Source organism: Cervus canadensis, chromosome 10, assembly GCF_019320065.1.
Source record: "Cervus canadensis isolate Bull #8, Minnesota chromosome 10, ASM1932006v1, whole genome shotgun sequence".
Taxonomy (NCBI): Eukaryota; Metazoa; Chordata; class Mammalia; order Artiodactyla; family Cervidae; genus Cervus; species Cervus canadensis.
In genome coordinates, this window is record NC_057395.1 from 66532704 (window position 1) to 66548675 (window position 15972).

Here is a 15972-nt window from a genome sequence, read left to right on the forward strand (position 1 = left end):
TCTTCATAGTATGTTATTTTTTTTTTTTAAATTATGTTAACTTGGAGCCTTCATTAACTTTCTCATCTCATCTTTCATGTAAAAATTTTTTTAACCTGCATTCTTAACCTTTTAGTAGTTTTGGTAGCTGGGACATTGTTACAAGTCATTTTAGATTATCTTGCTCTGAAAATGTTGTTCTTTTGTTTCCAAAGAGAAAATGAACAGTAACCGAGTGTTGAATTTGGTCATTCTTGTTCTTTTGCCTTTGTGGTCCCGTGGAAGTTGTTTTATTTCAAGGCATAAAGACATGGAAACTTCTCCCTAGTTGGTATGCTAACGAAAGCTTTAGGAAAAGGATGAATCTTGAAATTTCTTCTTTTTCCCTTTTTGCTTCAGCCACCAGGAAACCTAGAGCTGAATTTGTGGCTCAACTTAAATAACTTTGGCATATCTGTGTTTTTAAAAATTTTCTCATTGGCTTTGACCTTTTGAATTTTATGTATAATTTCTTTGATCCTGATCTGTAACCTTTTTACATGATTCTATTTTTATTCCATACTTAGTGTTCTTATAAGTTGCCTCAAGTCAACGTAAAGTAGTTTATCGTTGTAAAGATTATCACACTAGTTCTCTGCTAACCTGCCCCTTCTCTTTTCATTTTCCACTGTGTTCAGCATAGTGTTTAAAAAATAAGTGACCTTTAGATTTTCCATAGTATGTGCTCTGGGCAGTAATTTCTATGTCTCTATTTTCAGCATGATCTTTCTTCCCAAAGGTTGCAGGGAGAGTGGCTGAGGAAAGGGGTGCAGTGCTGGGCCATGAGGTGGGCTACTGCATCCGCTTTGATGACTGCACCAACCCGCTGGCCACGAGAATTAAGGTGAGGTCACAGCTGCTTTCCTGCTATAAATAAGGAAGAAGATTATTTGGGGAGAGGTAAAAACACACAGCCAGTGCTGCTGACTAAGCCTCTGATGCCATGACAGAAAGTGTATGAGAGCATCCTGGCCCTCAGGGAAATCAGCCTGGGAGGTGCACAGCTCTTTCTGTGTCCTCACGTCTTAGCCCAGAAAGGACTTTGGAAGTCGAGTTACGCCCTTGGTTCTTCAGGTGAAGAGGTTGAGGACCTGGGAGGTTGAGTGACCGCCTGACGTCATGTGCTCATTGGTGGTAGAACCAGAGCTCAAAGCTGTCCTTTCACATGTGTGTTTCATTGTTTTTCCCCACCAATCCACGTAGCTGTCTAAGTACAGAAACTTACCTATAAAAGACTTAAAAACAGGGACAAATAGTATAAATTGATAAAGTGTAGAATTCACAAATATTTGTGCTAATTAGCGCTGGCCTGTTTTCACATGATAATGGATTTTATGTGTGTTCTTTGACCTTGTTGCTACTATTAAAATAATTAGCATCATAGAATCAGGGTACAGTTAGCAGTGTCTACTGTGTTCCACTGTGTGAATCACTCTCTTCAGATAGTGCTGGAAGCAATGGATGAAAATGCTTTGATGGAGAAAAACAAACACTGTATAATATCACCTATGTGCGGAATCTAAAAAATAAAACAAACTAGTGAATATAGCAAAAAAGAAGCAGACTCACAGACACAGAGAACAAATTCGTGGTTACCTGTGGGGAGAGGAAAGAGGGAGGGGCAGTACAGGGGTAGGAGCTTAGGGAGTACAAACTACTGTGTAGAGAATAAGCTACAAGGATACATTGTACAAAATGGGGACGATGGCTAATGTTTTATAATACCTGTAACTGGAGCATAATCTTTAAAACTTGTGAATCACTCTATTGTGCACCTGTGGCTTGTATAGTATTGTACATCAACTATACTTCAGTAATAAAAATTTTAAGTTTAAATTAAAAAAAAAGAAAATGCTTTGATGAAATAAACATTCGTTATTAGAATCTCAGTTACGAGGACTATACTTTCAGGGATCATTTCTATAGTTCGTTACTAGAGAAGTTTCTCTGATTGTGTAGAATCTCAGTTACCTCTCAGTTTGCAGCAGAGGAACTGAAAATAGTTAGATGATCTAAATGCAGTGATTTGTAAAAATGTGGACCTTGTTTTCTAAATTTCTGTATTTTCTTACCTTTGACATTCATTTTTCTAGGTAAGGGATTTATTCTTCTATACCACCAAATGCATTTACACTAGCTCATTTCTAGATAGCTTTTAGTGACTTGCATAATCAAATGACTCTTTTTAGAGAGTCTTTTATGAGAAGTTTCGTGTTCCATTTGGTAATGGTTTCCAGGCACTCAGCCCCCGACTGATGGGCTGTCATTGGTGGCACGTTCTCACTTGTACTTCTATGTGTATGTGTGGCAGCTCGTATCAGGTCCAAGAAAAATACGATGGACATGCACCCTGCTTTAAAAAATGAAACAAAAAGGAAAAATACTAAGAGTAGCCTGTGAGGGAAATGTTTAGCTTTGTTAAAGACTGATTTGTTTTGGGGTGAGAATAACAGCATCTGGTTGTTAACTGTGTTTTTCTAAAGCATATTCGTAGACACTCCTTAATCCTTAATGATAATATTAATAATTGACGTTCTTGAGCTCTCTCTGTGTGCTGGGGCCCTTGCTAAGCCCTGTACATGTGCACTGAATTCTCCCACTTAATTCTCACAGTAACCCTGTGAGACAGATGCTTTTATTTTCTCCATTTTACAAATGAGGAGTTGGGCTCAGAGGGGGTAAGTAACTTGCCCAGGGTTTGCACAGGTAATAAGAGGAAGAGCGGAGATCTGACCCAGCAGCCGGATGTGATAGCTTGTATTCCTGACCACAGCCCCAGTCAGCCTTCCTAAAATAATATCAGTTGAAGTTGAGGTTATTCACCTCAGGAGCTGCAAGTTTATGGTCCTCCGGGACATTGTAGGAAGAGTGATCTCTGACTCAGGGGCATGCCCCTGGGCAGACCCAGGTTTGTCTGCAGTGTCTATTCATAGCAGTACCCGTGATCCAGGCTCAGAGGAAATGGGGCTTAGTCAAAACTCACAGAGCAAATGCAGGTAAAATTTGCAAATAGAGTTGCCAGCTCTTACTGAGGGTCCTGTGTTCAATATTTTGTTTGGAAACCATTCTGTTGCTTGATAACCAAAATTTGGGAGTATTTTCTCACAGTCCTTAGTGGGATTTGTCTTGTACAAACACTGGTGATGAGGTTGTATGTGTTTAGTTGGACTTGAACTCTGAAGGAAAGTCATGAATATACAGTGTAAATGAATTATTTCTAAACCTTTGTGTTTCTGTGTTTTAGTTTCTGACCGATGGAATGCTGGTCAGGGAAATGATGGTTGATCCATTATTAACAAAATACAGGTAAGTATATTTTTCCTGTGATAAGTTTCCTACAGTTTCAAAAATAGACAAGTAGATTGAGGAGCAGTTGTGTTAATAGCTGGGATTCGTGACCACACTCAGCTTTCCCAAAGCTTCTCTCCTTCCTTTGGCTGTTGCGACCTCTGATGTTCTTTTCAGAATATATAGAGTCAAAACTGGGCTCATTAAAATCCCTGTCATTATTTGAATGATCTCTTGACTTGTTTTTATCTTGCTGGAGGGTGACTGCAGAGGCACAGCACAGAACTGGGCAGCGATTTGTTGACTGTAACGTGCAGAGTCCAAACAATTACTCACATTTTCCGTCTCCTTGTGGGTCTCTGTTCGTTGCTCATCGTATAAAATGGTCCCACTCAGGCTCTGTGTATCCTGGGGAAGGATGTCATATTTAACTCCCTGGTACCCATGTGGCATAGCCATGACTACGTGCCTCTTTGTGCTGTTTTATTCAGATTTTTAGTCTTTGGGTGGTTGGGCCTTATCTCAATTTTTATGTGCTCTGTGGGGCTATATGTTATATTGAAATTTAAAATCATGTATTAGATTCTGTTGGGATCCAGCATTGGTGGTAAAACTTTAAAAGTAGCAATAAATAACAGCATTTTCTTTACCAAGATAAGTTGAAGTGCCCATTTTTATTAGCTTTAGAGTTACTGCCTTGTCAAAGAGGAGGTACTTGGTGTTACTTTTTGCTGCAAGGTGATCGAATGGGGGCTGAATCCCCAGCAGTCCCTTTGATGTCTGGATGGGTTTGTGCGGTGGTTGGTTTGATGCCCACTGAGATTGTCCCTCTGATTCTAGTGCCATCATGCTGGATGAAGCCCACGAGAGGACCTTGTACACCGACATTGCCATTGGTCTGCTGAAAAAGGTGTATAGATTTACTGCCAGACTTCTGGTTTTGTGTTTTTGTCTTGTTTGTTGTTTCATCAGGAAAGACATTGTAGCAGTTTAGAAAATTCAGCAAAATACAGAGGAAAGAAATGAAAATTGTCAATCGCCCTACTCATGCAGAGACAGTCACCGTTAGAATTTTGGAATGTTTCCTTCTCTGCTTTCTCCTTTGTGTGTCTATGTGCGTACTCATGCACCTGTTTTGGCCCAGTGGGGATTGGGTTGTTGTCTCACGTGTATCTTGCATACTTCTCTTAGCGTTGCATAAGGATCATTTTCCTCTGTCATTCAATATTCTCTGAAGACATTTTTAATGGCTATATAGTCACATGTCTCTACCATAAAGTATTTGATGCCTCCATTACAGTTAGGCATTTATATGGCTTCCAGATTTGAAATATTTTAAATAATGTTGCAGGAAGCACCCTTGTGGTTAAATCTGTTGGATATCTGTTTCTTTTCTGTCTTTTGCTTTTCATTAGAGATTTCAAGCATATCCCAGAGTCGAGAGAAGGATTTAATGACCCCCATGTGCCCATAACCTGGCTTCAACAGTTACAACCCATGGCCGGTTTTGTTTCAACCTTACTTCCATCCTCTTCTCCCTTCCTATATTTTCTGGTTGTTTTCTTTGGGGATATTTCTGATCCCCAGAGTCTAGAGCAGGGTGATTAAAAGCCTGGACTCCGGGTCTGACTACCTGGGTTTAATTCTGAATGCTGAATTTGCTCATCGCTCAAATGGGGCTGATACCAAGTTTTTCTTTCTCTGTGCTGCTTTACTTTCCTATCCAATAGCCACTGGCCACTTTAGATTTAAATTAGTTGAAACAGAATAAAATAAAAAATTAATTTCTTTAGTCCTACTGGCTGTATTTCAAGGATTCTCTGGCCACATGCAGCTAGTGGCTACCGCAGTGGGCAGAACCTTTAAGCATTCTCTTAGGTCTGCCCTATAACATCATTTGTTGTGAAACTTAGACAATACAAAATATTCAGGATGGTGCCTGACACAGGGCCATGAATAGACTGTGAGATACCTTTCCCTTGGGAGGATGTCTGCAGCTGAGTGAGGGGATGGTGGGCTGGATTTTAGAGGCCCCTAGCCTCTTTGTGTGGAGTAGGCAACGGCACCCCACTCCAGTACTCTTGCCTGGAAAATCCCGTGGAGGGAGGAGCCTGGTAGGCTGCAGTCCATGGGGTCACTAAGAGTCGGACACGACTAAGCTACTTCACTTTCACTTTTCACTTTCATGCATTGGAGAAGGCAATGGCAACCCACTCCAGTGTTCTTGCCTGGAGAATCTGAGAGACGGGGGAGCCTGGTGGGTTGCCGTCTATGGGGTCGCACAGGGTCGGACACGACTGAAGCGACTTAGCAGCAGCAGCAGCCTCTTTGTGCAGTGCACGTACTACACAACTGTACGCAGAGACCTTGGAATAGCACATAGCTTACTATATGCTAGCTGCTGCTGCTGCTGTTTTCATTATTTATTTCTTGGCCAAAATTTAAACTTTTTGATACTTGTGAGGAATTATCCCACTCTGTTATTACCTTCTTAGGAATGGTATAACAAGGGGGCCCATTTCACTGAATCTTTGCCAACACTGAAAATAAATTGTTGCCAGTGTGATGGATGAAACAATAATCTCATTGTTAACATTTTTTTACTATAATTTATTTGATCATTTCTCCTGTGACCACTAATCATCTGTTTCTTTGAATAACTGTTAATATCTTTTATCCATATTTCTGTCTTGGTGTTATTATTTATTGTTTGGTTTTTCATACTTTAACTGTATATACACAGATTCTGACGATTCAGAGACCCAGGTGTCAGTAAAAAAATTGTTTTACTTTTGGTAAATTCAAATTTGTGTCTTAAAGCTCCTTTATACTTTCTTTTTTCTTTTCTAATTTTTTGTTTTGGAAAATTTTTATTACTCACACAGTTAGAAAGACTAGTATAATGAACTGCCCTTTCATCTGTTACTTAATAGTTACCAATTTGTGGTCAGTCTTGTTTCATCTTTAAGCTCCTCCCCATCCCCCCACCCCCCTCCACACACTGGATTATTTTGTAATAAATTTCAGATATCAGATTATCTCATCTGTGTCACAGTGTTATCATTGTTTTTCTGCACGCCTTCTTTTTTAGATTCAGAAGAAGAGAGGGGATCTTCGACTGATTGTGGCTTCAGCCACTTTGGATGCAGAGGTAGGAGCATTTCCACTGTCACCCTCTGTCCCTGGTCAACGTGGGGATTGTTGGTCATGTCCTTGGGAAGCTGCCTCCAGCTGGAGCTTATCTTTGGCAGGATGGCCGACCTCCTCATGGGGCCATCTGATGTCCTAGATTCCATGTCCTCGGAGGAAGTTCCTTTTCAGCTCGTGGGTGGAAATAGCCTGTAATTAATTGAGTTCATAATTACCTATTGTCTTGTTTCTCTACATGCTATATTTTCCCCCACACAGGCAGCTTCTTTTTATTACTCTTTTCAGTAGGAGGCTATACTTCTTGAATTTATGACCTTAGCATTTATATTTAGATTTTGGGAATACAATTAAAGTTTTCCCTGTACATATAGTAATTTTCACGTTACAGTTTTTTATGGGTAAGGGTACATTCGTTTTCATTATTTAAAAAAAATTTTATTGAAATAAGTTGATTTACAGCATTGTGTTAATTTCTGCTATATGTGTGTGTGTGTGTGTGTATATATATACATGCAGTTTTAAAAAATATTCCTTTCCATATGGTTTATTACAGAATTCTGTATATAGTTCTCTGTGTTAAACAGTAGGACCTTTTTGTTTATCCATTCTATATATATAAATGCTAACATCTGCTAACCCCAACCTCCCACCCTGTCCCTCCCCCAGCCCCCTCCCCCTTATTTTTCCTCTCTTAATGACTAATATTTTAGTTCAGACAGCAGTTCAGCTCAACACATAATTTTGACCATTTGCTGTATATGCACATGCAGACCACACGCACACAGCTCACACACACAGAAGCACAGCGCTGGCTACAGGTGATTCATACACCCCCCGACTGGTCAGGGAAGCAGACACATAAGTAGGTGTTTGCAGTTCAGTTTGTTCAAGGTGCTGAGACAGCCAGGGATGGGGTGCTTTCTCTCTAGCCAGCTGGAGGGTGTCCAGAAGCTTTCACGGAGGAGAGACATCCCACCTAGGCTGGAAAGATGCACACAAGTCTGCTAGTTTTGTGGGGTGGGGAAGGGAGTCCTAGGCATGCAAAGAACCATGGGGGTGTGAAACGTGTGTTCAAAGGGCTGTGAGTCAAGTGTAAGGTGGGAGCCAGATCTCGCTTGCAGCACCTGCTGGGGGGTGATCTGTCCGCCCACCCGCAGTCACCCCTCCGACTTCTGCTTTCAGTTCCTGCAGTGCTGCTTACACACCAGCCTCACCTTGCTTTTCCTCAGAGGGGTCTTAATCATGCTTCTGCTTTTGGTGAGGGGAGCCCGCTTTTTAGACCATTCTTGCTTCAGATGTTCTCATGGCCTTGTACTCATTTTCTTCCAGTCTTGGTCAGGTATTAGCACCCAGAGAGCCTTCCCAGACCAGTGTCTACAGCCGAGCCCCTGTCGCTCTTCATTCTCTCGCTCTCCTCCTCGTTTCTGTTTAGCCCTTCTCACTGGCTACCATCATGTGCATATCTGGGTGTCTGTTGATTGTATGTCTCCCGTCACTAAAATGTAAACACTGTGAAGGCTGGGACTTTGACTGTCTTACTCTACTTTATCCCTTTCATCTGAGACAGTGTCCAACACAGAGTAGGGACTGTGGATTGAATGAATTTTGATTGCGTGGAAAGGGATGGGAAATTCAGATGGGAGAGGCTGGGAGGGGTCAGATGATGGGGGGCCCACAGGCCACGTGAACTTCACCCTCCCACCTGGGCAGCAGCCCTAGCGTGTGTGCGGCTTGGCAGTGACTTGATCACATTTGTGGGGTTTTGTTTTGGCCGAGCTGGGTCTTTGTTGCTGCGTGCAGGCTTTCTCTAGTTAAGGTGAGCGGTGGCTACTGTTGAGTTGTGGTATGTGGGCTTCTCATTGCAGTGGCTTCTCTTGTTGTGAAGCACTGGCTCTGGGCCTGCAGACTTCAGTAGTTGTGGCGCGTGGGCTTAGTTGCTCTGTGGCAAGTGGGATCTTAGACGAGGGATCGAACCCCCATGCCGTGCATTGAAAGGTGGATTCTTAGCCATTGGACCACCAGGGAAGTTCCATATTTGAGTTCTAGAAAGATCACGCTGGTGCTGTATAGAAGAGACACAAACAGCTGTGGCGATCACAGTCAGGAAGCCAGTTCTGCAATCCAGCTGAGATGAAGAGGGCCTCGCTCCTGGTCTCCATGTGGCTTCCAGGATGCAGAACAACTTGGAGGGAGAAAAAAGTCAGCCTGGCTGAGAGAGGGGTCTGCATGCTGCCTGACAGGTTTCTTGGACCTTCTCACAGTGTAGGAGTCTGATGTCTTAGTTCTGCCCACTGTAACTTTGGGGTTAAAGCTCTCTGTTGCCCTCTTTAATGAATTCTTATGCCCTTCACCTGTAATCCCTGCTGGGATGTTATTTTAACCTCATCTCTTGTTACCTCTTCCATGGCTGAGTTGTCCAGAACATCATCTCCATTTTACCTCTTACCTTTAACACCACCCGCTTTTTAAAATTGCTCCCGATAGTTTTTATTGTGGTTAAAATCTATAACATGTAAATTTTGGAATCATCAGTAATATTTATTGCTTACGGTTGCCTTTCATTGTCTTTAGTGTGGCACGGAGATGGAAAAATATAGCTTCTTTCCACTCTGCCTGCCGTAGTTGATGGTGATGCACTTCCTGGGAGTGATTTTTTTAGGTGGGAGGGTGGAATGTAGGAGTTGTGTCAGCCTTGGGTGTACTAGGATGCACGGGTTGCCAGACATCAGCAACTTTTCAGCGGAGCCTTGAGTGGACTTGGGTCATTCATTTCTTCATCCCTTTCTGGCCTGGGAAGTGAAGAGTGAGTTGTGTGTGTGTATGTGCATGAGGGGAGACCTGGGTGGGTGTGGATGCCCGTGGGATATGGAATGTGAGTTCCCAGGTGAGAGTAAGAAAGCGAAGAAGAGGAAGGAATGGGCTGAAGTGGACGAGAGAGGAGGAGTGTGTGAGAGTGGTGAATGGGGGGGCGTGACTCAGGTAGCATTTTCACCTAGAGGCCCAGGGATGCCACAACGCCTCCCCTGTCCCCCAGCTGTTCAGTCTGTGGGCAGCAGACTCATTCCTAACTCCACTGCCTGGAGGGATTGATGGCACCTGCTCTGGTTTTGCTCAGGGCCTTGGGTGGCCCAACCTGCAGTCGAAGACACCCAGTGACTGCGACTGGGAGACAGAGGCCAGCAGAGTTGGATGGGGCTGATCAACTTGTCACCTTCATTGGTTTAGCTCTTTCTTAATATCAACCTAATTAAGCCAGCACTTAATTAGAGTGTGACTGAGTATAATTATGAAGTATTTATTGACCATTGTATCACATGGTTTTTTTTTTCTTTTATTGGCTTCCATTCAGCTGGCAGAAAACATGATCATTGACCCGTCCCACGGTTTTTTTTGTCACACTCCAGATGCTTGAAGAGAGAATAATTTTATCTTTCCAGATTCTTAGAGAAGGAATTTGGGGTCCATTATAGTCAGGTACCCACATGGAACCATTCTGCTGGGCCAAAGGTGGGCAGGTCATGTTGGCATGGCTGCTGGGGGTCCACTCCTGTGGGCCAGACCAGAGCCACTAGTAGAGAAGGAAACAGGTGAGCAGGGGAGGCGATCCCGCAGACATCCACGTCATTTGTGTCCGTGTCATAGACAAGCCTCTTCCTCCTAGTCTTTTTATGTGTGTCTGTGTCAGCGTGATCCTTGGCTTTCAAAATTGACTCTCACTCTTCTTTTTCTGGTGGGTTGAACTCATTTCACTCCTGCTGGTCCTTCATTCTGCCTCAAGTTGCAGACCCTGTTGACACTATGTTTATTTGCTTTCTAGTCTTTAATTTTCTGTGTGTATGTGTTTAATACTTCCAAATACAGATAAAAGATAAAGATCTTAAGGACAAAAATCTTGTGCCGTCTCAGTTAATGCTGAGTTTTATTTCTTAAAAGAGTAACTCTCTGTCTTTACGTCTCTGCTGTCATCCTTAGAAGGGGTGTGCCTCTTCTCCTTCCCAACCAGTAATAGCCCTCCTCATCCTTTCAGGCTTAGCCAGGGGATCCTGCCACCTCCAGAACTCCCTCCCTACCCCACGTCATTTCGGGCCCTTTCCTCCTCCCCTGATTGTAACTCACAGCTCTTTTCTGGTCACCTAGTCATTGAGGCTCGCTTTATGTTATGATTGGTTTTTTGCACACCTTTCTCCCTGGCTTATTCACTGTTTGGGGGACTGGGGTGCAGTGCCTTCTCCCTTGTTTGTGCGTCACTTGTAGCCTGCCCATGCTTTGCATACCATGGGACACAGGAAGGCTGAAGTCACTTGCAGGGAATTTACTTGAAAGAAGGGTGGAGCTGTTGGGTCTTCATAGCACAGCACAGTACTTTTGGCCCGAGGCTTGTTCTTTTATGTCTGTGTTTACTCTTCTCAGACATGACTTGGAGGTTGACACGTAGCATGCAGGTATTTTGGAGTTCAATCTAGTCGACTCTTCTAGAAGTGCTCCTCCGAGTCTTTTCATGTTGTACTTGATTGAAGTTCTCAGGGCACCCCTGGGATCCTGGTTTCCAGGAGAAGATGTGGACGTGTTTAGGGGAGATACCTGGGAAGGAAAGAAGACAGGCCTGGTGATCCCATGGCTGGGCCTCCTAGGAGAGGAGGAAGCAGCACGTGGCCAGGCCTCAGGGGACCGGGAAGGTCAAGCGCTCTCCCACCGGCCTCCCGAAAGACCGCAGGCCTGGGGATCAAGTGCCACTGAAGAAGACGTGGCCACCTGTTTGGGTGGAATTGCCAAGAGCCACTTCTCTCAATGAGGTCCTGTGGGAGTGTGGGATAAGTGGATAATTGCCGATCTGCCCGTACAGAGTGTTGTGCTGCCTCCTGAGGGGCATATAAAGAGGGAGAGGACTCTGTTCTGCAAACACAGGACCTGTAGATCTGCCAGGAACATCCCTGCCATTCACAGATGTACAGGTTTCCTTTATACAGCGATCACCTGTGTGGTCAGAGCTGTGCTTTCCAGATCAGAAGTACACATCAGCCTGGTGTAATCCACCTTTAACTTGAGTTACACCTTCTGACCTAGTCTGTGGTTAAATGCAGTATGGGGGAGGGGCCGGGTGGGGTAAGATCAGTAATCCCTCTGCTGCGTGTTGACTTAGGTTCATAGCTGAATGCACTTTGGAAATCTAACCTTGATCATTTCTGTCAAATCTTCAGTAAAGGGTCTGTCATTGAAATGTGACTCCCCAAAGTTACAAGGATAAAAATGTGATTCTCTGAATAATTTTGTTATCCTTAGTCTGTATTACATATAGCCAATCCCTATCCCTGACCCCCTGCTCTGCCAGTTTTATATTATTTTCTTTCTTTTCATGAGTTACTATGAACCTTTTTTTTTTTTAATTTGAGCAATGAATTTTTTTTTTTAATTTCTTTTAGAAATTTCGGGATTTCTTTAATCAAAATGACACCAGTGATCCAACCAGGGATACGTGCGTGATCCTTACAGTGGAAGGGCGAACATTTCCAGTGGACATCTTTTATCTACAGAGGTTTGACAGTCCTTGCATTTTTAGTGAGGGCGACTGGAAAACCAGGCCTGTTTGGTGGGCTGAGAAGCAGCTGCGTCTGCTTACAGCTTCGAGGGCGGTGCGCCAGGCTGCTGAGGAAGGGCATGTTTTGTCACTGATGGGATGTTCTGGAACCCTCCCTCAGTATCGCTGCAGGATTTTAAGTCTCCCTCCAGATGTGCAGTTTTCCATGACTCTGTGGTCCCTGGCTCAGCTGCAAAGAGCAAAATGAGAACAAGGTTGCAGGGAGGAGGGCTCTAGAACAGTCCGAACTGGGCTTTACAAGATAACCAGCTTGGGTGGTATTGGTGATTTGAATCATTTGGTTCTCAACCCTCTACATCTTAGCAGGAAGGCCTGGCTGACATTTTCCGGAGGAGCCTCTTTGAATAGGAAAGGGTCATCCTAATTCCTACTCCTTGTCACTGGACAGAGGAGGACCGGGAGCCTGGGCCAGAGGCAGATAAAGTCAGAGAGTTACGGGCCTGACTTCTGAGTCATTTTAGAGGGACAGGCACCCGTGAGCTCCATCTGCTCCCCTCAGACATGCTGCTGGTGGTCAGGAGGGGAAATGGAAAGAATGTGGAATTTAGCACTGGGACAAGAGACCCAATTTTCCTGGCTAGGGAATCTTTGCATGCTAAAGATAGGACATTGGTTTGCATGGGCTTTATTGCTTTTCTGTCTCTGCAAATAAAGCCAAAAATAGTAGTTTACATGTGATTATGGATTGTATTTGAATGCTGCATTTAAAAAAAAAAGAATGTTTATTTTAATTATTCATATGCCGATTATCTGCTGGGCAGGCCCAAACTAACTTTCACAAGGCTTTGCTGCCAGATTACTAAGGTAATTGATCTATAAATAATGAGCATATTCTGGTGATGAATTTATCTCATACATATTTTCAGTCCTGTTCCAGATTACATCAAATCAACCGTAGAAACCGTGATGAAAATTCACCAGACTGAGGGAGATGGAGACATACTAGCATTTCTCACTGGTCAGGTAATTCCATTGAACCTTTTTCCCTCTGGCGAACAGACATATTAAGTACCAAATGGAACTACACTACAATAAAAATTAAAGAAAAAAAAAATCTTTAAAAAAGCAGCACCAAAATGTATACAGAAGCTTATTACTTTACTTAGCCATCAATCTCATGTTTTGTCTTTGTGGTTACTTGATTGCATAAAAAAATTGTTCAGTTTGATGTCATTCATCTGTTGACTCAATTGCCAGAGAATCATTAGCTCCTGCCTGTTCTGTCTGCCAGACATTTAAAATTTATCAGCTAACTGCAGAGTAAATCAGAGAGCTAAGCCAGTGGGCCGTTTAGATACCAGATTGAGTCCTGCGTGAGGTGCATGTTGTGCCTCTGTGTCGCTGCTGCACCTTTTTCCCAGTGACACCTTTGCCGCTCACCCTGGAGGGAACAGGTTGGCACACCACTGGAGAAACAGCCAGACAGGCCTAAAGGCTCACTCAGGGTTGTAGTTCTCTTCAGAACTACCCCCTAGTGGTAATCATTCCCACTGTCAAGCATTTTCCATTGTGCAGTAATCTTTTCTAGGACAGGCTTACAGTGATTTTGTATGCCACAACTTGTCCATGTGTATGCCACAACTTACTTGTTCCATGTGTATGCCACACTGTTTGCTGCAGTGTGTTAAAAAAAAACACCTGAGTAAAATAGTCATTTTGGTGCATCAGGAATTCTTCTATTGACTGCAGGTACTATGGATTTCAGTAATTAATCAGACAGTCATGATTTTACACCCCGTTGACACCGTTGTTCGGTTGCATTTGATTAAATACCACCCCAGTGTGGAGTGATGACTCTGAGAGTCACAAATCTGGCCGCATTTATAGTCTTGACCCCATCCTACATTTTTCTTGCAGTAGGATAAAATGAGATGCTTCAGTCCGACCTCGATTTCTTTGGTCCCCATTTTGATGATTTCAGGAAGAGGTGGAAGCGGTCGTGTCAGTGCTGAGCGAGCAGGCTCGAGCTCTAGGTCGGACTGGGATGAAGAGACACCTCCGGGTTCTCCCCATGTATGCGGGACTGCCCTCCTCTGAGCAAATGAAGGTGTTTGAAAGGGTGTCACGCAGTGTCAGGAAGGTAAGATTAACCCAGGAACCACGGGCGTTTGCAGCCGTCTGTGATCACGTTGGTGCCCCCTTGCTCTCTACTGGAGAGGCTTATTTTACATTGAAGTAGAACATGCTAAATAGGAAGGTATTTTAAAAAACTTAAGGTCTGTATTTCTGTGTAGCCGAGTTAAAAGCATACAGAAAGAAATTCCCAGTAGTCCAGTGGTTAGTACTCTACTCTTCCACTGCTGAGGGCCTGGGTTCAGTCCCTGGTTGGGCAACTAATTTCCCTCAAGCTGCATAGCAACCCCCCCCCCCCAAAAAAAAAACACAAACAAGGACAAAAGCACACAATCAATAATGAGTTGCAAAGATTTCTCAGCCTGCCCCACAGAAAGTTTAGTAATTATCAGAGTAGGTGACTTCTCTTTGCTTCTTTTCTTTCCCTGTCACACAACAGTATCTTGGTTTAAAGGATTGTCTTGGTGAATTGCGATCAGTCAGAAACAGTAGATTAGCTACTGTAAAATGGTTTCTCAGCCATTTAAGTCAGTTAGTTCAAGGTGTGCTTAAAAATACCTAGCCTTGAAGTTGGGGTGGGGAAGGGCTGTGAGAACCACTGGTTTAAAGCAGCCAGTAGGCAGCCAGTCTGTTTCCTGTCTGTCACCTCCCTGGGTTCTGCTCTGTTCAGCCTTCATCCAGTGAGGAAGGTACAGAACTGGCCCAGAGTTGCCTTAGAGTAGCTATTTATCAGCAGGTGGCAGAGACCACAGTAGGTGAGGGACGGCCGGTCTGAGGATCCACCCCCAACTTCAGGTCACTTTTAAGAGGGCAGCCTGGCCACTGGGACGGAGCAGCTCAAGTCTGTCCAGTCAAACGTGAACCGTCACCACCCAGTCAGGAGACCTGGGTTACCCTGTGCACTGGGATGAGTTACTCAACCCCGAGGCCTGGTTTTCTCAGCTATAAAACATGAATAATAGTAACTTTTAGATGGATGGTTTTATAGCATAAAATCCTGACTCTGCTACATAAAAATAGTAGGAGGTTTTTGTAAAATGATCTATGTAAAAGTGCCTGACAAAAGTTCCAAATGCTACCTATATGTCTCCTGCTGCTTCACACCCTCTAGGGGCAGTGCTCAGTGCCCTTGGAATAAAATGCAAACCCCTCCTGTGGCCCAGAGACCGTGCATGATCGGGTCCGTGCATCCCTCCTAACCTCATGTTTTATTTAATTATCCTGGTCTGTGGCTGCATCGGCTGTTTCTTCTTCCTCTGTCTGGATCTCTGTAGGGCCGGTTGCTGCTTGTTACTCAGGTCTCAGCCTAAAATCATCTTTTAGAGAGGCTTTCCCTGGCCATCTAACCTGAAGTAAGCATGCTCCATTATTAATGTATTATAACATGAGGTATACATTGAACACTACATAATACTAGAGTATTACCCTATTGCGTTCTCCTTCTGGTGTTCGTCACTTTCTTGTTTATGTTCACTATTTCTCCACCCAGACACTCCCACTGGAATGTGGACTCTCTGTCCATTGTACATTCCTAGCACCTTGAAGAGTGCCTGGCAAAGTGCAGACCCTCAGAAAGCAGTTAGAATGTGAGTAAAAGACAGGTACAGGTGGTGATGTGCATCACTTGAGTTGACAAAAGGTAAAATCTAATATTTGTTGAATATTTTCTTTGAGCCAGCTACCAGGGTCTAATAATCATTTCATGTATGTTTCACGTTTAATCCTTTCAAGAACCTCAGGAGAGGATAAATTTTATTATGGAAACAAAGAAACATGCTCGGGAGGTTAAGGAACTTGTCCAAGGTCCCAAGCTTAGGGAGAATTGAAACCCAAGACACCCTGAGCCT

The 15972-nt window shown here is 43.7% G+C and overlaps 1 protein-coding gene and 1 pseudogene across 2 annotated transcripts in view; both read left to right on the top strand.

The window, feature by feature from the left end:
* DHX35 (DEAH-box helicase 35) overlaps window positions 1-15972 on the top strand; it is a 67839-nt gene that overhangs the window by 24110 nt on the left and 27757 nt on the right. For both annotated transcript variants that reach the window (XM_043479491.1, XM_043479492.1), the window contains exons 5-11: window positions 758-862; window positions 3263-3324; window positions 4147-4216; window positions 6398-6457; window positions 11877-11989; window positions 12919-13015; window positions 13974-14132. In XM_043479491.1, coding sequence (XP_043335426.1) covers window positions 758-862; window positions 3263-3324; window positions 4147-4216; window positions 6398-6457; window positions 11877-11989; window positions 12919-13015; window positions 13974-14132 — 666 coding nt within the window. The remainder of the gene's footprint in view (window positions 1-757; window positions 863-3262; window positions 3325-4146; window positions 4217-6397; window positions 6458-11876; window positions 11990-12918; window positions 13016-13973; window positions 14133-15972) is intronic.
* LOC122449089 lies at window positions 1914-2009 on the top strand (annotated as a pseudogene).